The 22616-nt window shown below is 36.3% G+C and overlaps 2 protein-coding genes and 1 non-coding gene across 6 annotated transcripts; all 3 read left to right on the top strand.

The window, feature by feature from the left end:
• Positions 1-2444: 2444 nt before the first annotated feature.
• On the top strand, positions 2445-2516 carry TRNAM-CAU. Its single transcript has one exon. It is a non-coding gene; the product is annotated as a tRNA-Met (tRNA).
• Positions 2517-2638: 122 nt separating this feature from the next.
• Positions 2639-7422, top strand: LOC117924693 (ran guanine nucleotide release factor). 2 transcript variants are annotated; one of them, XM_034843485.1, is made up of 8 exons: positions 2639-2773; positions 2914-2992; positions 3070-3105; positions 3198-3335; positions 4350-4436; positions 6157-6198; positions 6285-6361; positions 7024-7422. In XM_034843485.1, exons 2-8 carry the CDS (start codon positions 2918-2920, stop codon positions 7190-7192), a joined length of 624 nt encoding a protein of 207 aa, XP_034699376.1. In that variant the 5' UTR covers positions 2639-2773; positions 2914-2917; the 3' UTR covers positions 7193-7422. The 2 variants fall into 2 exon arrangements, with proteins under 2 accessions (XP_034699376.1, XP_034699329.1); XM_034843438.1 differs by having other exon boundaries at positions 2641-2773; positions 6157-6204.
• Positions 7423-13885: 6463 nt separating this feature from the next.
• LOC117927350 (transcription factor TCP15-like) lies at positions 13886-16270 on the top strand. Of its 3 annotated transcripts, none has more exons than XM_034847016.1 (2): positions 13886-15192; positions 16046-16270. In XM_034847016.1, exon 1 carries the CDS (start codon positions 14094-14096, stop codon positions 15159-15161), a length of 1068 nt encoding a protein of 355 aa, XP_034702907.1. In that variant the 5' UTR covers positions 13886-14093; the 3' UTR covers positions 15162-15192; positions 16046-16270. The 3 variants fall into 3 exon arrangements, with proteins under 3 accessions (XP_034702907.1, XP_034702829.1, XP_034702775.1); XM_034846938.1 differs by lacking the exon at positions 16046-16270 and adding an exon at positions 15709-16039; XM_034846884.1 differs by lacking the exon at positions 16046-16270 and adding an exon at positions 15643-15723.
• The last annotated feature ends 6346 nt before the right edge of the window (positions 16271-22616 follow it).

Raw genomic sequence — 22616 nt, 5'->3', positions numbered from 1 at the left:
CCGTTAAGAACATTTCCTAGTCACTAGATTAAGTCAAAATTCATTTTCCACCATTGGATCACAAATTTGATTGTTGAATACCTTTACAAAAATACAGTTGGAATATGGCCATAGGATTATAAAAAAAAAATTAATCTAGTTGTTGGATGAAATAGGTACAAAAAGGGGGCCAATTTATTGGTATTTTTTCAAAATCCCTTGTTAATTTTTTGGCGATTAATCGGTTTTCAACTAATATTTCATCGATATATTGACGATATTCTCAATTTTTTGTCCAACCAACTTTTGACAACTAATATCATGTCAACGCCTCCCGATATTCAATATTTTGCTAATATTTCAATGTGATATCCCTAAATTTTCAACCCTGATTAAAATTCGCCTAAATATAGAAAAACTCTTATAAAATGTGAAACAAAAAAATTATTAAACTTGGGACAAAAAAATTATTATCTTAATGTGATTATTAATATTGATACATAAATCATTTATTTATTTAGTTATCAATAAATGAATATGAGAAAATTAAGGCTAATCTTAAATGAGAAAAACACCCAAGAGAGAGAGAGGGGTGAATTGGGTTTTTAAATATTCTTTTTGAACACAACAAATTCAAACACAATAGAAGTAAATATAAAGAGATAGAGTTAGAGAAATCAAACTCAAATTTTATAATGGTTCAACACTTTTTTGCCTACATCCACTCTCCTCAAGCTCCTAACCGAGTGAGGGTTCTACTCTTGAAGCTTTAACCAAGCTTCTAATCTCATTTACACTTGGATTCCGACTTCAATGGGGTCTTACACAATTTCTTTAAGATCCAACTCACTTGAAGGCTTTAACACTCAATTTTACAAGAATGAATCTCAACCTAGCTCAATAATAGCTCAAATACAAATCAAAGCTAGGATTAACCACAAAGGTGCACTAAAGGATATGCAAGTGAAGATTTTAATGCACCAAGAAAGAAATGAGAGCTTTTAAGGCAAAAACAAGTAGGTAGACAAATAAATGCAAGTGTTCTCTTACTCATAAATGAAGTGGAACTCTCTATTTATAGGTTTCTAAACTCGGGAGCCAAGAAAATAAAAAAACATCCTTAACTGATCGAGCTGGGGGTCGACCGGATCACTAGCCGTTGGAGCATTTAATGCTTTGGCAGGTTACCGTTACTTCGACCAGACCTCGACCAGAGGTCGACTGGGAAGGAAGATACCTTTACTAGGAAGGAAAGGTTACTAGAAGAGAGAGAGTGTTTTTGCACTCCTCGACCGAGCAAAGAGAACCAGTCGACCGATACCCTAGCCGGTTGAATCGATTGGCCAGTGCCTTGACCGGTTCACCATTTTAGCCCCGAAAACCTATCTTTTTTGGTATTTTCTCTTCTAACACTTAGGCAAGATCTTTAAGTAAATTAATATGCCAATTTTGAAACGTTTTGTTTAAGGTACATTTGATAAAACTCGGGTTTTAATGAAACCGTAACTTTAAAGAATAAACCGAATTTTTCAAAGATGAATGAAATGATATGTAAAACCTAAGTGCACCTATGCATTCATCTTACATTTGTTTTCCTATTATTAAAGGTCTTCAAAACGTCTTGATTTTGTATACATTAGGTCTTTTGATGAATTTTCAAATTAATACCTGAGATTCTTTACAATTCAAACTAATTAGTAATTTAACCATGATTTTTTATCATCAAAAGCTGATTAGGAGAACCCTTGAGCTAATAAGATATTTGTTAATTTATAAAGAGAATTATGTTTCTACCCTACAATATGATTTATAAATCTAAAAATAAGGGTGTACTAAAAAAATTAATACATAAAAGTCTAAGCGCATTTATGACTTGCAATATCAAAAACCAATGAATGTACTAAAAATATACATAGAAACCAAAATGACTCCATCAAATAAGGGATGGTTATTAGTTATAAAAGATAAAAATCACTCTCAATTTAATGCTTTAAAAAATAAAGAGGTTTCAAATAAGTAATGATTTTCAAATGAAGTGAATGAAGAAAAATAAAAGTTATAAAAAGTTATTCAATAGTATAATATATATAAATGATTTTTAAAATATTATTATTTATGTATTTAGAGAGGTGATTTATTTGATACACAGGTTGAGTTGGGACTAGAAAAATTTATTGAATATTCATTGTTCAATGTTTTAATACTTTAAATCAAGGGAAAAAGTTCTATTGTTTATATTTTATAAATTTATGATTATTTATTTAAAAAAATTTATATTGTTATTGAAAATTCCCATATATTTCAATTTCATTTCATTGTTTTATAAAGTATACTTTTTAGTGATGCTTATGAATGGATAGCGAACCCCAAGTATTAATAGAAGACAAAAAAAATTTAGATGTGGAATTATTAGAGGTTAATTCTTTATAGTATTAGTCTTAGTGATTTCCTAGTTCTAACATCAAATCAGAGTGGCGCAGCGGAAGCGTGGTGGGCCCATAACCCACAGGTCCCAGGATCGAAACCTGGCTCTGATACATAATGACATCTTTTAGTTTCCTTTTCCTCGTTAGACGACGTCGTTTTTGTTTTGCTACAAATTTTCTTTTCTCCGACTTGGATGGCGTAGTCATCAAGCGAGACGTCGTCGTTTTTCTTCGTTAGCGTATTCGTTAAGCAGACAAGGGGTTCGTATCCTATATAAGCCCGCCAACATCCAAGTTCCCAGAGTTCTTCAGTACAAACAAGAATCTTCTCCATTCTTCATCCTCGATCGTTGTGTCTAAAACCACTGGTAAGGTTCTTCCATTCCTCACAACTACTTTGCTTGTCTGTTGCAAAATGTTCGCCTTTTTCTATTGGTCAGGCTTCAGAGTACATTGATTAGTTAATTGCTCGCCTGATGTTTGTTGAAATGCGTCTCTTATTGCCTAGGAAAATGCCGGAAGATTACTACTCGGAACGCCCTTTATTCGGTGGCGCAATAGTTAGCACATTCCCTCGGAGGTTCCAGGTTGGTGGGTTGTTTCTATTTTCTTATTTATCAATGTGGATGGGCCATTCAATGAAAGAGTCGTGTTTCAATTGCAGGATTTGAGTGACATTCGTCAAGTCCCTGATCATCAGGTTGGCTTTTCTGACTTTTTTTTTTTTTGGGGGGTTTTCTGGTGTTTCCGTTGTAATGAGATTACTGACATTTTTATTTTATTTTTTGAAAGGAAGCGTTTGTGGATCCTACACGAGATGAAAGCCTTGTTTTCGAGCTCTTAGATTTGAAGCAAGATGTGGCTGATGATGGGAGTGCTGTTTGGTTTCTTCAGGACCTTGCCACAGAACAAGATGCTGAAGGATTCACGGTAGCTTTTATGTTTGTTCTATTTGTCTCAATTGTCTAACTGTGAGCTTGTCTTCCTTTTGATTTTTTCTCTCGGTATCTTTTGGTTTTCATTTTAATTTAAATTTTACACCCACCAGCTATTTCCTATTCACTTTAGATATTATACCATTCTTTTTATTTGAAGAACATTTGAAAATTGGCGAAAGAAGGGGGATCAAATCATGGGCTATGTAAAAATATGTTCAAATCTTTATATGTATGTAGATTAACGCCCATCATCTCAACTCTCTACTGACTAATGATTGATGCTAGGTCCAGGATTTTTTAGTTAAAAAGACTGTCAGATATTAATTCTTCTCGTTGAATTTGATAAACGAAAAACTCCCAGCAAATGCATTACCCTATATTTTGATTGAATAAAGCATATTATTGCATTCCACATGAAAGATGGGAGGAGGGCTGTCTAATTTTCTGCATGGCAAAGAGTATTGTGTTCTTATTCCATAGCATTTCTCTGATCTTTTGTAAGAAGATGCATTATCTACTCTTAAGAAATATAATGACTTTTGATGTTTTTCTTGAAGTAGAGAGGGCTGAGGCCATTAATATGCATCTTAAGGAACTTTTCAAAGCCATGGATCAGCACAGGATTCTTTACTCAGCTGTAATAGCTTAATGGCATGCATCCTATAGTTAGGTGTTTTAGATCATAACAGGTAATTTCCTGTTTATAACAAACAGGCAATTTTATTAAATCTTAAGGTTTAGAATGTTTTGGAGCCCCCTGTGACATGTAATAAATGTGAGATTCCACATGCAATTTGATTTCCTGTGTTGGTATGGCCTATGAGGCATTTGCATCTTTAACACTGTATCGTGTGCTGTGTAGTCAATTGGATATTAGGACAAAAACTTTATCTAAGAGGTCATGGTTAACTGAAAAAGATGCTCCACCATGTTTTTTCGTTTCATTTAGCAGCAGCTTTTGAGTTATGGTGGTCGTATTTAACATCTTGCTTTTTATTTACTTCAGGTGATTGAGCAGTCGGGAGTGGTTGAGGCCGGTGGATTGTGTTATAGAAACATGGCAGCAGTTGTTACAACTGCAGTTGGCCAAATGGTATATGTCCCATCCATTGGATGTAGCCAAAACTACTATTTCCTTATTCTTTTTGGTCAACTGTTTTTTACTTTCAACTTGCTCTTGTGCTATCTATCTTTCAGAGTTCTGAAATCCAACTCTCTTGGAATAATATTAGTAATATTTGTAATAAAAACTGATTTTCCTGCATTATTAAATATGATTTTGCATGTCATTCCTGTGATATGGTTTAATATCAACTATTAACTCAATTTTCAAAGCTGAAACCAGCCTAAACTAAGGTGTTAAGATGGATGAGTGGTAATACAAAAATAGAGTAATTATGCATTCATGATAAATAGAATAAGAAATAAACCAAATTAATCTTCCTTCTCAGTACACAGTTTAGAAGTGGGTTTTCCATTAGAAAAATTCTTATGAGGAACCAAGGATGGTGAAATGGAATTTTTCTAGGTAGTGTGTGATCTGTTGATGCATGAAAATAAAGAACAAACAAAATCTTTGTAAGACTATATGTTCGAGAGAGAGAGAGAGAGAGAGAGATTTTGCAAGGCTTTGATCTTTTATTTCCTTTCTACACTTGGTTAGGCGTATACAGTTACATGGCTCCTGATTTGCTGAAGAAGTATGTTTTCCAACCATGCTGGTGAATTAGTGAGAGCTGAAGGAGCTACCTAACTAATTTATTTGAGTAAGACCATGTGGGAGAGTTTAAGCTAAGAGTAGAAATAGTAGGTACTCTGTAGGAGCTAGGTTATTCTGGAGACCAAGAAACTCGAAGAAGGATGAAAATATGAAATCCTTTAACCCAGGGGTATTCCAATTACATCGTTGGAAGTGTATGATTACTGATAGTGAATTTTGTTTGCTTGGTTTGTCTATCAATGATCATAAGACTAATAAAACACATGATGAATAAAAGGGATTTGAGCTGGGCCCTGAAAGCTGCAAGGCACAATAGAGGAGCAAAGATCTCCAGTGACCTAGGTGCAAGGCTGAACTCAAGCTGCACATCTGAGGGAAGTGAGTTGCAACCTAAGGTGCAATGCAATTCTATAGAATAAAGTAAACTTGACATGTAAGCATTTCTCATATGCTCATATATCATCAAATATGTTCAAGTAAAAAAAAAAAAGACAAGGTGTGCCCCTTGAGCAAGGCATAATGGTTGGTAAGTCCTTGCTCTTGGGCTTAGGCATGGGTTTTAACAATTATGGCTTATATATAGGAGTAAAGAAAATATTGGAGTCGCATTCATTTTTGGGGTGCCAAAGTTATTAGTCATATTATGAAATCATTGTAGTTAAAAACAACAGAGAAAGTATTTCAAAATTCATGTCTACCTTCTTTCCAAGGAAATCATTCATGAGAACTTCTTGCTTAGGTGATTTATGGGAAAATGCAGAGGGTATGGTCTTTTTAAGAAACACAGTTGGCTACATTCAAAGATGATGTTGAGGATTTTATAAAATGAAAGGTCTTCTGCTTTTATCTATCAAAAAAAAATTTATAAAATGAAAGGATTATCAAATAAATACATTGTTGCTATCATGGATGGATAATGGAGCTGTTGCTGTTGTGAAAAACAATCAAAGGGGGATGTGAATTCCCAATCTTAATGGGCTCATATCACGGGTTTTACAACTTATGGTCAGCCATTTCTAAGGGACAGCCTGTGCACCATCTAATATTCAAGGCATGTTAACTGTCACTAACTTTTTTTTGCCACTTATGATAGGCCATTTCTAAGGGACGGCAAGGAAGGGAGGCACAGAATATCGTGAGGGCAAGTTACTTTCATATTTTCTCCACTGTTGTCAAATTGTTTTGAAATGCTAAATGCAGTTTATTGATTGTGTTGTGCAGGTGCATTTGGCAAATTTAAGACTCAAGGAAGTTGGTACAGATGTGCTAATTACTGCATATGAGCCAATCTTAATAAAGTAAGTTCCAAGAATAAGTCATTTGGTCATAAAGCAGGCAGATTTTTAATTTGTTGAAACTTCTAATCTGACTGATCTCCAAGGGACACAAACCAGTAACTCTGTTCTATTAAATGAGAGCATGGATTTTCCAAGAAAAGAAAAGATGGAATATGGATTCGGGTCTCTTTTGTCTTGCATGAAGAACATTTGCCAAGCCAAACGCCCTAACACCCTCTCTCATGCAAGTAGAAAAAGCACATCCGGTATGACTTGGTATATGGCTTGCTCTACAAATGTATTGAGTTGTTAAAGATGAACTTTTATATCTTAATTTTTATAATTTCAAGCAACTAAAAACTAGAATACTTCAGAATGGGAGGATGCTTTACCAGAAAAGTTGAGGTGCATGTGGTTCCACCATTTCATAGAAACCCAAAGCTACAATCTTAAGTTGTTCAATTTGCCTCAACTTTGTTCTTATTCTTATTATTATTATTGGGAGGTTGGGTTGGTGGTGGTGGTGGGTGGGGAAGTAGAATTCAGTTTGTCATCGAAGTGAGAAAAAAAAAAAAAATTGTAGTTTTTTTGTTTTTTTGTTTTTTTTTTGTTTTTCCTGACAGATTATTTATGGCTATGGGTATTTTATGACATTTCCATTAATTATGTGATTGTGGTTGCAGCCCTTTTAGTGACAGTGCTGGTACAGTTGGTGCTGGTTTACCTGTTCCTGCTGAGCAATCTGGACATATGCCAATGACTGAGGTTTTTAAAATGGCAGTCTCTAGCTTCAAAGTGAATGACTGGAGCCTTTTGGTGCAGCTTGAGAAGGCATTAAAAGGACAGCTATAATTGCAAACAAGAAGCCCCACTGTTTTAAAGCAATGTTCAGATGTATGCCCCACTGTAATCTTGAATATATTTAGTTCTCTTCAAGTAAATGTTTGGATTTTCTAAAGCTTCTTTTTGGAAGGGTTTTCATTTCATACATGTCTGTATTCTGTTTCTGCTTTGCTCACTTGATGTAAACATTTGTTCCTTATTGTTCTGTTAAGTTTGTAAAATTTGTTAGCTTTCCATCAGTGTGGCTTGTAACTTATAGTGCAAATGGCCCTCCTACAATCTTCTTAAAAATAAACCTAATAATACAATTTACAGTTCAATACATTACAAACCATCTTAACCAAATTATAGATGAAAGTGGGTGTCGGTCTGAGTTGCTTAAATGGTAGTCTTACATTTTCGCCTTTCACCTACAAGGGAAATTGATTCAGAACCAGGGCCTTCCTTAATCAACTCTGTTCTAGCTATATTTTGAAATTTGACCCAATCATGTTTGCCCTTGTAAGCACTTTGTTATTATGCTGTCACAGTAATTCTTGTTTTCCTGCTTTCTGTTGCTGTCAGCACAGCCTCCAATAATGTTGATGTGGATTGATTTTGGGTCTTTCAAAGATGGGGGTTTCCAAAAATTGTTTGTTTGAAGTTAATTTCTATTGACATTATTTTTCTTTACAGCATTTTTCCGTGGGACTTTCCATTGAACACATTGGTCGTGAATGCGTAGTGTCAATCTGGCAGTAATGGGTGTGCAGGATGTTGCTTTTATACTATAGCTCAAACTCATTTGAGAGATGTAGTCAATGGTCGTGCAGCTTTGGATTCAGAGTATCTTTCAATTTACCAGTTACCACCTCACATATGAGAATTGGGGCAACTGACAGATAACAGTCCCGTGCCCGACAAAAGGAAGCGGCATCCTCAGAGTCCTTGAGGCACCATGCAGGGTATCTTTTGCAGGGAGTGAAAGAGATGGTGAGGTTGTGAAAATGGGCTGAGGCAAACTGTGGGGAAGATAAGATGTGAAGAGGGGTGGACCATATTCATTCCTTTAATTTTTTGGGAAAGCATTGACAAAGACTGCACTATGTGCATAACATAAGCATAAAAGGTGACATCGTTTTCAAAGGAAATCTTGTTGCCAAAGTGCAATATAAAAGATTGAGATTTGATCTTTCTCTCATATGCTCGCAGTTTGTATTTATCCTTTTTCTTTCTCTTTTTTTTTTTCATTATAAAAGTGAGAAAGCACTTATCCCACTTTGCCGAAAGGATGACTTTAGCTAACCCAAATTATTATGATGATAGAAAATGGGGTATGAAAGCGTTGGCCTGAATTATGATTCGTGTAATGTGATGCTGACGACTGTTTTATCGTTTCCCCACATGATTTCTTAGCATGACTGCTTTCTCTAGTTCCGCCTTATTTTCTGCAGAAATTTTCAAATTTTCCAAGTCATTTTTCCCCAAATTTTATTCATGTTTTTGCTTGCTCTTATCACATATTGAAACTACTTATTCAAAGTTTGGTCATGGGGCAAAGCCCTCTCACAGTCACTTCCCAAATTGAGAAAACTCTTCCTATATGATCTTTTATAATGGTTTTACCTATGAATACTTGTTTATGGTCATGCCAACGATTTTCTCACTTACCTTAAATAGGGTGTTAGGGTATTTCTTTTGAAATGCAAGAAAGTGGATATCCAGCACAATGGTTGTCTTTTGAATTCGCAACCCCCCCTACAGGAAGCAACTATTAATCTGGGGTTTGGGTTAGGAATTCGTCTCTAGGTTTTCAGAAGTTCACACAAGCTCTCCATATTACCATCAGAAGACATGTAAAATAACGTGAATTTTTCCCATTCACGAGTGGGGACTTGGATAAAATACAAATAATGTCTAAACTGGAATGAAGGTGAAAATAACAGTAGCATCAAGGACATGGCTTGAATGTAAAGTTTCAAGGGATGTCCAAGTTGAATATGAGAAGCAAGGAATTGTTGATCTGTACAACTGAGAATAGCAGGTAGATGTGACGCTATCTTTCTTCAAGACTGGATTAAAATTAGAGTATACAAAAAGGAAAACAAGTGAAAAGAAGTTGTCAAATCAGGGTCACTCCCTCCAATAGAAAGTGATGTTTTCAAATGAGGTTGCCTCAATTATGCAGAAGAAAATTGATACAACTGTCTGCTCTGAAAACTACATATGGACTACCTGTTTGAAAACCCCCAACTCATTACAGTCCAAACCCCTCACTGTCTCCTGCACCAATACCCTTAAAAATCCTCCAAACTACTTTTTTAACAAACACCCAAAATCATTGATACCATTCCCTTGATGGGTTATTTTTTGCTTTCTGCACTCCACGACATATGGCTTCTAAGCTGACAGCATTTTAGGGTAGCGCCATCAGTTTAGAGGTAGAGAAGATAGAAGACTTGACGGCCATAAATAAATAATAATGGTAACAGTAGAGTCAATCATGTGCCAAGTAACTACTTTGAAATTAAACAGCCATGTGGGCCACTGCCTGGTATGGTATGTGGTACTGGATCTTCTTTCAATTTGTGATGTGGATTATTGTTGACATCTTTGGTGCCCAATTCACATCAAATGAAAATCATTGCCAAATCTAAATCATACTAATGATGGTGACAACCCCCAAGTAAGCTGATTCTCATTTTCTTACAACACTCTTATGTGCCTTTTCTTCCTTCTCAAGCATCATGTTTTTACTCCCTCCACATTATTCTCCCTTTCAATAAATTTGACTTAATCGCACCATGAGATGTAGCGATGATTATGCTTATTAAACTCCAAAATAATTTCTTTTCAGAGGCCCAGCCCAGGGGGCGCAGAGGCCCAGCCCAGATGGGGGAGGAGGTACACACTGCACACAAAAGGCCAGCAACTGATGGTGATGTGACTCAACTGCCAGTTTTGGAGGAGACGGGGTGGCGTCCGCCCTAGGTGTGAAAGGAGGGGGCACGTGTCAAGGGGTGGGTGGGGCGGTGACATTAGGGCTGGGGGTGTAGGGCGGGTGATAGCTGGCCCAGGCAAGAAGATTCCAACTGTCGATAATGACGTGGCATTGTCAGGCCACCCACCAACTCCGCCAGAGGGACTCGAGAAGGACATTTGCAATTCAGAGCTGGACCCCGGGTGACTGGGTCCCACTCCCCCCCTCCCCTCTGTTTTCTGCTTTGATGAGCCACTGGCTTAACCCTTTTCAAAAATTCTTAATACGGCTCCTTCAAAAGTGACAAACCTAATTTCAGCCCGATTAAATGTTTTGATTGTTCGATTTACACTTGTCATGCAAAAGTGGGATATCATACTTTTAGGGTTTGCTAGACTTTTTGGCCACCATATGTTATTTGACCATTGCACCCACTTGCATTTCTTTATAATAGTTTCCAGCCGAGCCATTAAAAATTCCTTTTATATAAAATCTGGGTTGGGGGACTAGAAGATGGTGAATGTGGAAAAAGAAAAATCGCCGACAGAGAAAATAAAGCATTTGTAAGTAAATGTCTATTAAAGTGGAGCGTAAGTTGAGCTGTGGGGGATGATTCTGTAACATGAATACATGAAAAATTCTTTTCTAAGTTAATGGTCGTACAGGTTGCAGCTTATTTTCATTCATAGGGGTCGAACAGGGCTGAGCCTACACACTGGGGGGTTTCACCTATCCATTTGGACCTATTCTATGCTTTCCATGTATACACCTATATTTCGTTGACAAGCAGGACCACTCACTCGCGCCCCACACCCCCACCTCTTAAGTCTTAATCACCATTTTTCTAATTTCCATATTTTCGGCCCAGCACTTTATCTCCTCCAATTATATTTGTCTTACTTGTCAAACCCTAGACTTTGACTTATCACAGATACCATTCTTAAAACTGTATATAATCAACTCCCCTTAGTGGAAATTCTTTGTTTTTTTTTTTAGGCGAATTTTCATCTCTCATGCATGTGTTTTTGTATCCAGTGATCCAAAGATGCGGTGGAGAGGGTCCTTACGCTGATGTCGGGGGTCTTTAATTCAAAGATGCTGTGGGAGTACGAAGGAGAAAGTGTATTGGACGGTTATACGAGGTAAAGTCACCATGGAGAGACCTTTGGAGTGACCACTCGGCCCTCATCTCCAAAGTCAGTGGTCACTGCTCACGGACGTATGCATAAATGCATTTCTCTCTCAATCCTTCTCTGCAACGTACGATATTTTAATGGGTCTCCCTCAATTTTCTTTTCTTTTTTTCTTTTTTTATGGCTTCAAAATGGGGGGAGTTTTGGTTACGTGTGATAAGAAGTTTCGTATTGTAGACAACGTAAGAAAAAATAATGAAAAAATGATAATGTTGTTTAAGAATGAATTTATACGTAATGTGAGATGGTAGGTGATGGGGTGTTAGCGATGGACGTTACCATGCAGTGGCAGTGACTCGAAATTATGTGAATCGTATAGAAGGAAGAAGAAAAAGGGAAAAACAAATAGTGGATTAAGGGGAAATGGGCAACCAGATTGACTAAAATAAGGAGGAAATTAAAATGATATGCATGAAACTCACTAACCACCAACATTCCGACAAAAAATTTAAAATGATTAACTAAAATGGAAGGTAAGCCATCCACTTCACCAGCATAGGTGGCAGAGCACGTGATTCTCAACCAGCATTGAACTCATCCATTGCCCCATCACTTCAAGGTGGTGCCTGTCACTGTTTCACATTTCCCATACTTGTCCATCATCATACATTTTGGGATCAACCACTCAACTCAACTAATTTGGGGTTTTTTTTTTTTAATTTACAACGCCAAAAAATAACGAAATAATAAATAAATATAGCGTTATTATTTTCCTTTACATATGGGTTCTTCACTTCTTCCTAAGACGTACTAGAATAAACTTACACATGGTGATTAAAAAGAAATTAAAAATAAATTAAGGAGGATTTTAATTCACCAAAGATACAGTAGCATTGGAGGGGTTGCTGTTGATATGCACAATAATTGTGAGTGGGCTTGCGGTTCTAATGGAACGTGATTGTGTCGTTGGCTTGAGTGACAGGCATGAGATAGGACCTTCATATAATTGGGTTGGTCTTAGAATTATTATTATTATTATTATTTACAGTGAGGGGGAGGGAACGAATGAGAAAAAGGAAGAACTGATGAAAAGAAAAGAATGGAACAGAATAGAATGTAGGTGTAGTTGAGTGAGTGAGACAAGGTGGTGGTGGTGGTGGCCTGGTGGGTGGTGAAAACTGAAAAGTACATTTGGAATGGTAATGACATGACTTTAAGTGTCATCTAGATCAAGTTTAGTACTAATGGAACTGGGTGCTAATGTGTAGGAAATGACAGGACGAGGTTTATAGTACATGTCGAAACTTAAGTCTAATTTAATTGGAGGGGAAGAAGAGGCCGAAGCTTTTTAAGATAATCAAGTTGAGACTGAGGGGGTTTGACTGGGATTTACATATGATTAGTGGTTGAAATAGTTTGTTCATGGATTAGGTATGTTGGTTGTTGGAATATTTTTTTTTTTTTTTTTTGAACTTAGTCACTTAATTGTAATGCGTCCTCTTTTTTCCTTTTTAAGTTACACTAGGGGCCCTTTGCCACATGCGATGCATGTGCATTTGCTCTGTTCAACTTTCATTATGTACTTTGTGTATGTGTGTACCCCTCTCCCACAAACATTGCCGCACTCACATGCTATTTATAATTTATGCTCATCACTATGTCTCTCTGATTTTATTTTTTTCTTTTTGGTTCCTAAAATCTATAAATCAAATTCTAATCTGTAAACCCATGTGATTGTGATTATATCATGTTGGATCCGCTTTTTTCAAACCCCAAATGAATTAAAAACAGGTGTGGGATCATATTTATGTAGTAATCAATTAAGAAAAAATATATTGTAGCATTAGTATGAGATTCTCCTAGGAGGGAAACATGGAATGGAAGAAGTGTGTTGATTTGGTGGCACACAAGTAGGCGAGGAGGGCTAGGGCCTAGGTGTGTTTCAGTGATGGGTAAGGAAGAGGACCCTCAATATGATAAAAGGGAGGAGACAAGGTACGAGCATTTGCCCAGCCATGGGCGCCCTAAAAAGTTGAAATCTCAACCCCTAACTTTAGGGGAGGTGGTAAAATGTGACAACGTTAACATCAATGAGATTGTGATGCCCATGGTTATGTATTGTGGTCCATAAATTAATGGAAATGGGGTGTACATTACTTAACAGAGATCAAAAATCCAATGTGGGTGGGTAACCCAAAGCCCATGGGATTAGAGGAAAGGCGAAACGCAATGATTACAAGAAGGAGATGGGAGCCACACTTGATCATCTTTTCTTTACCGGGCTTTCAGTTTTTTGACTTGGGGGACTGGGTCCCGCCCCCTTCACCTTAGGGCTTTGCCCACCACGGTCAGGGTCTTTACGGATTGAATGATAAAGAGCACCGCACGTGGAGTCTGAATCAAGCCAGTGTCCAACCACAATTAAAGGACTCCAAAATTTTCAAAAAAAAAAAAAAAGGGAGAATAACAATATTAATATTAAGAAAATAGTGAAAAACCCAAATGACCAAAAGAGGGTCGGAAAAGCAAGGATTTTTCAAAAATACAAAGCTTTTCATAGGCCAACCATATAATTCCCACTCATGATATTTGTTGCTCAAAGCTTGCCCTCCTCCTCCCTTCCTTATCCTCCCAAAGCCAAAACCACCTCAGCTGCCAGCTCCCATCTCAAAGGAAATTCCCATACATTCTACAAGAGAGAGAGAGAGAAAGAGAAAGAGAAAGAGACCCACCAAAGTGATTGAGTCGAGGGTCATCTACAGATCATGTCCTCCTACACGATTTGAGGGCAAAAATAAAAATAAAAATAAATTTTTATATGATCATGGAGGGAGAAAATGGAATCCGCCGCCCTAATTTTCCATTACAATTACTAGAGAAAAACAAGGATGAAGTAGCATCCACTGCATCCAATTCAGGTCCACAGATCTCGGAGCCTCCCAAGAAGCCTCCACCTAAAAGGACCTCCACCAAGGATAGGCATACTAAGGTCGATGGGAGGGGGCGCCGCATCCGCATGCCTGCCACCTGCGCCGCTAGGGTGTTTCAGTTGACTAGGGAATTAGGCCACAAGTCCGACGGCGAGACCATCGAGTGGTTGTTACAACAGGCGGAGCCCGCAGTCATCGCTGCCACCGGAACCGGTACAATTCCCGCCAATTTTACTTCACTGAATATCTCTCTTCGGAGCTCCGGTTCTAGCATGTCTGCACCTTCCCACCTGAGGACTAGCTACTATAATCCCAACTTTGCCAGGAACCGGACCGAATGGGAAAGGAATATCGATGAATCTTTGCGCAGAATTGTGCTACCGGGCGTTGGATTATCATCGGATAATTCGTCTTCTACCCTTCTGAATTTTTCTTCCAGTAGTGTGAATGCCATGTTACAGGCAAAGCCGGAGCTACGTGAGACTTGCTTGGATGTGTCAGATGCCGAGGCAACCATAGGGAGAAAGAGGCAGCCAGAGCAGGATCCGTCCCATAGTCAGATGGGGAACTACTTGTTGCAGTCGGGTTCGGGGTCTATCCCGTCCACTCATAGTCAAATTCCGACCACGTTTTGGATGGTGACTAATCCAAGTAACCAAGTGATGAGTGGGGATCCCGTGTGGACATTTCCTTCTGTTAATAACAGCTCCATGTATAGAGGGACCATGTCAAGTGGGCTACATTTTATGAATTTTCCTACTCCAATGGCTCTCTTGCCTGGGCAGCAGTTGGGTTCAGGAATTGGTGGAAGTGGGGGCGTGGCCGATGGCCACTTGGGCATGTTAGCCGCTCTCAATGCGTTTAGGCCGATTCCGGGCAACGGGGCACCGGACTCGCAGCAGACTGCTTCACATCCCCACAACGGAGGAGACCATAGACATGATACAACTAGCTAGCCCTCACCAGTTCTAGAGATGAATCACAAGTGTATGGTTTGATGCTTTTATTTAGTTTTTTTCCCTTTCTAAATATATATCTGCATTTGCAACACAGGCTCCAGTTTGTTTGCTTCATAAAATTGAGTTTCATATTCCATTTTGGTGTGAGAACAACCGAGTAATTTTAGGGTTTGAGAGGAGAATATATATAGATATATTAACATGGGTATTGGCAGCTGGTTTCTGCTATGATTAAAGTCTGATCGATCTTCTGAGTGTGATCAAACAATCTATATATATATTTTTCTCATCACTGCTTGTTTGTTAATTTTTGTAAAGGTTAAATGTGAGGTATCCTTGGGTTCAAGAAAGATTTGAATTTGCATGCAATATTGCATTCTTAGAGTTCATTACTGTTTTGCAGTCGGAGTTTTATATATTTACAAGCTCATTATGACAGAGACAGTCTCTCTCTCTTCTTTCTCTTTGTGTGGTTCAGAAACATTTAGTTTACTGTAGACAGCGGGTGAAAGCAAAGGAATTGAATGTTCTTCCTTCCTTGCAGTTTTTGAAACGGTGTTTCCATTTTTGATTGTCTGCATCTCTCCCATGCATCCAATGCGACTGCATATGTGATTTGGGTAATACCAGAGACTATAAAAACAATGTCATGTCCTACACAACCTGCAGGATCATCCCTCCTCCTTTTTCACATATGGTACGGGCTGCTTCTGCCTGCTGCCTGCTGCCTGCTGCCTGCTACCACTGTAACGATTGATTGTGGGTGTTGATGTCCCTACTCCCCACTTGCCCCACCAAGTTGTTTGTCTAGGTTCTTCATCCATTGGGTCCTTGTTCATGGATCATCCTAACCCTCCAAAATGAATGTTTCTCCATGCCAGGTGATTCAAGATTTGTGCCTTTTTGGACATTTCAAGATCATCAGATGCCTTTCTTTCTCTCTAATGGCCCAGTGAATGATTGGCTCTACTGCAAGAATATATTTGGCGCTCAAGGGGCTCTTCTGTTGCAAGTAGCAACAGTAACTGTTATCCAATATATTTGTTTTTATTATTGTTATCTCTTGATCAGAGTATTCAGGGCTAAATTCTAGTGTGTTTCCTTCACATTTTTTTTCCTTTTCTTTATTTCAAGTCTGTCCTTCTTGATTTGGAAGTTTACTGCATTTTCAACCTGAAACATTCTGCTTGAGAACACCAATCACATCACTCCTCTATATTTGGGACTTATGCTATGAGAATTTAGGAGGGTTCATTTGTAGAGGGCATGATAAATAAGGGACCGCTACAAGTATTTTTCTTGCCCTAGTTTTGTATAGAACGCATTCTCATTGATCTTGACTGCGAATAGGCATGTACTGAATTACATAGGTCTCCATGTACTCCTTTATTTTGGTTAGTTTCTTTGGTGTCTTAGGCCTGCTCCGCTAAGTTTTGAAAGATACTTCTCAAAAAATATGGTTTTTTTAAGTACTAATGTTGAAAAGTATCTCATTTGTTTTCAAGAATAAAATTGTTTCCGGGACTCAAATATAAAAAATAATTTTCTCAACTTATTTTTCATGACAGTATTATACACTTGTATTAAATGTTAAAGTTCTCTAATTATATCCTCCATATTCTCAATTGTTGCTCAAAATACTTTACAAATTAAAAATAAATTGATTAATTAATATACATATATATTTTCGGAACAAATTCTAGAAAACAAAAACAGTCTTCTGTCAAAGTTTGATAAAGGTGTTTTCTAAGTTAAAAAACTATTTTCTGTTCTAAAAGATAGAAAATTGTTTTCAAGAATGATTTTCTATTTTCAAATAGATGCTTATTTTTTATTCCACTGCAAAAGGCACATGGTTTGTGTGTAGAGCAGTATGAATCTCTACTTAAATATCGCACATGCATTATGATGTTACTGTGGTCCAGACTGCTGCATTGATGCATAAACTTAGCTGCTCCTGCAACTTTGTATTAAATCAATCCAATTGTATAAGATACATGAACATACATACGATCATAAAATTGTGAAAAGGAACCAAGACTGAATAGTATCTGACGTATTTTGATATCCAACCCAATGAAATGAAGTTAATCCATTGTGTGTTATGGGATTTTAAAGCATTCTACCTACTACGATTCTGTAGACTTGATACGTTAAGCTAGCCAAGTAGTTATTAATTATGGTGGTTCTCGTCAGCTGCCAGCTGCAATGCAGTGAATTTCTGTATGTGATGAAATGTTTATAAATGCGAGATAGAATGAACAGGTTCGAGTTTCGGTATCATGAATGTTTCAGTTATTTTCTGAATCGATATATCTTTGATCTCTTTGTCCGTGGAAACAAAATTTGAATTAATTGGTAGGTAGAGAAGAAACATTGAAGCGGATAAGATGGATACCGGAACAGTTAGATCAACCAAATCGTGGGCCTAGACCTTAAATGCCAACTTCATCATGTTTAGCCAACCACCAAATACTCATGGTCAATTCGATGATCAACAGAAATTTCCTCCTGCAAATTAAGAAAACTAACACTACATTGTCGTATATAAATACGGGAGGCAGTATCAATTCTCCACCTTTTGCTATTGTTTTAGCCGTAGTTGTATTGAATTATTAACGAATGTTCTCACTCACATAATAGAGTTAATTAAGAAGAAAATGTGGGGCACAAAAAGCTTCTATCCTTTATATCATTAATTGCAACGTTGAATATATTTAAGTACTTCTTTTTCCATTAACACCATTTTATTGTCCACCCTTTAATTTGGAGGTTTTGCAGTTGGAGTTTTTAGCCTATTAACCTGCCCAAAGTTCCCATTCTGTGTATCTTAGAAAATTATTTGTTTACAAGTGTGTGTATGTGTGTTTTTGTTTGGGTTAAGCCACGTGAATAGAGTTGTTGCTTTATTTTATCTTATTTTAATAAGTCCGGAGTTGGATGCTTTTAGTGCAAAGTTGAATAAAGCATGAAATCATCAACAAAAACATTGGTTGTAGTCAGTCGCGGAGGTAGAAAATAAGTTGAGGGGGTGTCATATATTTGAGAAAGACAAGCAAAAGATAGAAAAAAATTGTACGAAAAATGAACTATACCTTATTACTCTATGGCTTATAATTAGCTGCTCTACACTAGAGCTAATACCCAACCGTTATATGCGTAAAAGTAAGAATGGGTAACCACTAACTCTTAGAAATGTTCCCAACATGCAATAAAGAAAAAATAGCATAAAATAAGCTTAAAAAATGGGTTGCTTTTTTGAAGATCATGAAATAGCTCTTGAACCCATCATAATCATGTAGCCAAATATGTTTTTTCTATCATTTGCATCACTTGCATAGTCATAGTCAGTAAAGCCAAACAAATATGGTTTTTCACCCTTCTTGAAAAGTACCCTATGGTCTATGGTACCTTGTAAGTTTCAAAAAGTTCTCCTAGCAGCTAGAAGATGCATCTCTCTTGGGCATTCCATATACCCACTAATAAGACTTACAACATGCATTATATCAAGCCTTGTTGTAGTCAAATACGTTAAGTTTTCTACAATTTGCTTATAAAGAGTGTTGTTTACTTTCCTTCCTTTGAGATATTTAAGAAGCTTCAAACCCATTTCAATTGGTGTGCTAACATAATTGCAATTCTCCATTTGAAACTTGTATAAAATTTCTCTCACATATTTCTTTTGAGAAATAAAAATTTCAGCAGCAAATTTCATTACTTCTATACCAAGAAAATAATGCATCATTCCAAGATTGAATATATCAAATTCAACCATCATGGACTTCTTAAAATTTTCAAACATTGCACTATCATTCCCAATACGTATAAGATCATTAACATATAAACACACAATGAGCATTCTTCCTTCATCTTTCGTTTTAACAAAAAGTGTTTACTAATATGGACACTTTTAAAAACCTTTGTTCACAAAATAAGCATCAATACGATATGATACCAAGCTCAAGGAGCTTGTTTTAATCCATATAGAGTCCTTTTTAATTTATACACTTTATGTTCATTTCCAAGTTTTACATAACCAAGAGGTTGATCAATAAATACTTGTTCTTCCAAATCTTCATGTAGGAATGTCGATTTCATGTCTAATTGAAAGATAGGCCAAGAAGGTCATGATGTTAGTGCAATCACCAGTTTGACTATGTCATATCTTGCAATAGGAGCAAAAAACTTTTTTATAGCTAATGCTAAACTCTTGTTTATAGCCTTTTGCTACTAAACGTACCTTGTGTTTGTCAACTTCACAATTCTCCTTTAGTTTTGTCTTGTACACCCATTTCACACCAATGGTCTTTCACCCTTTTGAAAGCTCCATCAACTCCCAAGTGTTGTTTCTTTCAATATATAGTCGCAACTTCAACATCCATAGTCTTTCGCCATTTCGATTATCTTATAGCATTTTCAAAAGCTACAAGATCACAATATTTAAATAGAGCAAAATGTGTAATTAGGTCCTTATTTGACTCATTAGTGTTAGTTACCTCAAAATCCATTATCCATGCTAGCTAGTCTTTTTCTAAGTCATTGGGACCTTTGTTTTGCAACTATTTCAGTGACAAGTGGGCTTTGTGAATTTGCAAGAACATTTTGAGTGACCATTGGGGTTGGTACTATTCTAACTAGTTGTTGGTTTTCTATTTGTTGTTGTTTTTCATCTTCTTTTTCTTCATCAAAGTTCACCAAAATTTGTCATTGAATAGTATTGTTACTCCATGACCAGGAACCATTTTCATCAACGATGATATTACGACTTATTACAATTTTCTTAGTGATAGGATTATACAATTTGTAAGCTTTTGACTAGTCACTAACACTAAGAAAAACGCATTTTTCTCCTTTATCATCTAATTTTCTCTTCTTTTCATATGGAATATGAGCATATGTAACACACCCAAAGATTCTAAAATGATACACTGTTGGTTTGTGCCCAATGCTTCTTCAAGTGTCATATTTTAAATAGCAAGTGTGAGACTTTTATTCAATATATGAATGCTCCAATTAATTGCTTCAGGTTAGGAACTTTTTAGGACGTTATTCCTCATTAAAAGACTTTGCACCATGTTTAGAATTATGTCTTCTTCTCACAAACACCATTTTGTTGAGGCATATAAGTTGCAATAAGTTGCCTTTTGAGACCATGAGACTCGCAAAAATTTGCAAATTCACGTGAGTTGTATTCTCCACCTCGATCTATACGATGAACCTTTAATAGGCTGTCAACTTCTTTCTCAACTAGCACTTTAAAATTTTTAAAGGCTATCAAAGCTTTTGAATTCCAAAAACTATACCCATGTTTTCCAGATATAATTATCAATGAAGGTAATTATATATTATTTACTTCCATTTGAAGATGGATTTATCAACCCGCAAATGTCAGAATGCACCAACTCTAGTACCTTCTTTGCTCTCTATGATTTCCCTTGAGGAAATTGATTTCAATGTTGTTTGCTAACACATTGTTCATAGACTTGAAAAGGAACTCTAATTTGAGGAAGAATTGTCACCATACTCTTTTGTTGTGGGGTTTTCAATCCTCCAAAATTTAAATGTCCATAGAAAAAGTGTCATAACCACGTCTTCTCCTTCAATCTCATAGAGACGTATGAATGAGTAGTGTTGTGGAAATATAGTGGAAACATTTGATTTGCTGTTATGTTAACTTGATCAATTAAGCCCAATTTCTCATCTTGAATTATGTAGACTCCATCTTTGACAGAGATTTCATATCCGTTTTCTTGAAGCTGACCAATGCTAAGCAATTTTGTTCTCAAATCTAGAAGAAGAAAAAAATATTAGAGATAATTTGAACAGAATTTCCACTGGTTTGGATTGTTACTTTTCCTTTTCCCATGACAAAAACTTTAAAGTTGTCACTAAACTTCACACTATCATGAAAGGATCAATCTAAATCATAGAACGTTGACTTATCTTCACATATATGGTTGTTATAAGTTATAACCTATGTCTAAGTTTCTTGTGGGTTTCCTCCTTGGCATGACAAACCATCAACAAAAATACTTCTTCTTCCTTCTCTATAAAATTAGATTTTTCACCATGTCCTTGAGATAAATTAGGTCAACATTCTTATTAATAATGGTCATACTTGTGGCACCTATAGCATTCAACATTTGATTTGTATGCTGACTTGGGTTTGTAACCAATTGAATGAAAACCTCCTCAACCTCTTCCTTTCCTTTGAGAATCATGAGATTGAAAATCTTCAGATTTTTAGTGTTGGTTTCTACAATCCTTTTTTTTTTTTTTACCTCTATCTCTTCCTCTATCAGCTTTATTTGGTGTCGAAGAGTGGTTTTCAATTGAAGTCTTCAATGCTTGCTCATTTTTCTCTTCCTAATTAATTTTTTGCTCATGAACCAACAAAGAATTATGCAATTTATCAATTGAGAGTTCATCCTTATATTCTTCTATAGAACAAACAAAAAAATTAAATTTTGGTGTTAAGGATCAAAGAATCTTCTCAACAATGGTGATGTCCTATATCTTGTCATTGTGAATATGTATTTTGTTTACTATCTCCATTGTTCTTGAAATTAATATGAAACCAACTCTCTTGATTTCATTCAAAGTGTTTTGAACTTTGAATGAAGCGCTTGAAGCTGCTGCCTTTTTGCCATGTTGATCCTTGATACTTCTTCATGGAGTCTCAAATCTATTTCAAAGTGTCTTTGTTGAGAATGGTCTCTAAGATAGAACGATCAATTGCTTGGAAAATATAATTCTTTGCTTTTAAATAAATCTTTCAACCATTGCCCTACTAGCTCCATTCTTTGTGCATTTGTCATTGATGTGCTAGTTGTTTGTTCTACTACTTAAATAGAGACTACCTACCAATACTCCTTAGACTTTAAGAAGTTTTCTATCAACATACTCCAATGGTCATAGTGACCATTAAAGGGGGGAATAGAAGGTTGAACAAAATTTTCGTTTGCCATGGATGAATGCTATTGCAAAAAAAAATAAATATATATATATATATATATAGTGAAATAAAATAAATAAATAAAAACTACTGCTCTTTGTCTCACAAGTACTATCTTTATTTTGGCTCTATCTCTTTACACTTACCAACACTTCAATACTTTCCTCACTGCAATACAAAAGACAAGAAAGAAAACTACTGTTATACTCTCTCCTTACCTCATATTTCACTGACACACAATTTTTACTCCAAAATAAGATGCGGAAATAGGAAAGAAAAGTGGGTCATAAAAGAACCTTAAAATCAACATTGTCGCGTTGGTTTGATAATTATTTTCTAAATGAATCTAAATTCACCTTAATCTTTTTACAAAAATACTAATTTTTAGAAAAATTCAATAATGGATGAACTATAAAAAAATTGAATTAAGCCAAATCAATTTTTTCAAAATTATAAATTTTATTGGGTTAGAATTGAAAAATAAAAAATAAAATGGT

The sequence above is a fragment of the Vitis riparia genome, chromosome 1 (assembly GCF_004353265.1).
Source record: "Vitis riparia cultivar Riparia Gloire de Montpellier isolate 1030 chromosome 1, EGFV_Vit.rip_1.0, whole genome shotgun sequence".
In the NCBI taxonomy this organism is placed as follows: domain Eukaryota; kingdom Viridiplantae; phylum Streptophyta; class Magnoliopsida; order Vitales; family Vitaceae; genus Vitis; species Vitis riparia.
Note: the sequence above shows the minus strand (reverse complement) of the source record. Positions and strands in the feature narration are given on the sequence as shown.

Coding starts and splice junctions, on each gene's coding strand:
- LOC117924693 (XM_034843438.1), top strand. CDS start 2,918: ATGCCGGAAGATTACTACTCGGAACGCCCTTTATTCGGTGGCGCAATA. Junction 3,106..3,197: donor GTCAAGTCCCTGATCATCAG/GTTGGCTTTTCT, acceptor ATTTTTTGAAAG/GAAGCGTTTGTGGATCCTAC. Junction 4,437..6,156: donor CAACTGCAGTTGGCCAAATG/GTATATGTCCCA, acceptor CACTTATGATAG/GCCATTTCTAAGGGACGGCA.
- LOC117927350 (XM_034847016.1), top strand. CDS start 14,094: ATGATCATGGAGGGAGAAAATGGAATCCGCCGCCCTAATTTTCCATTA.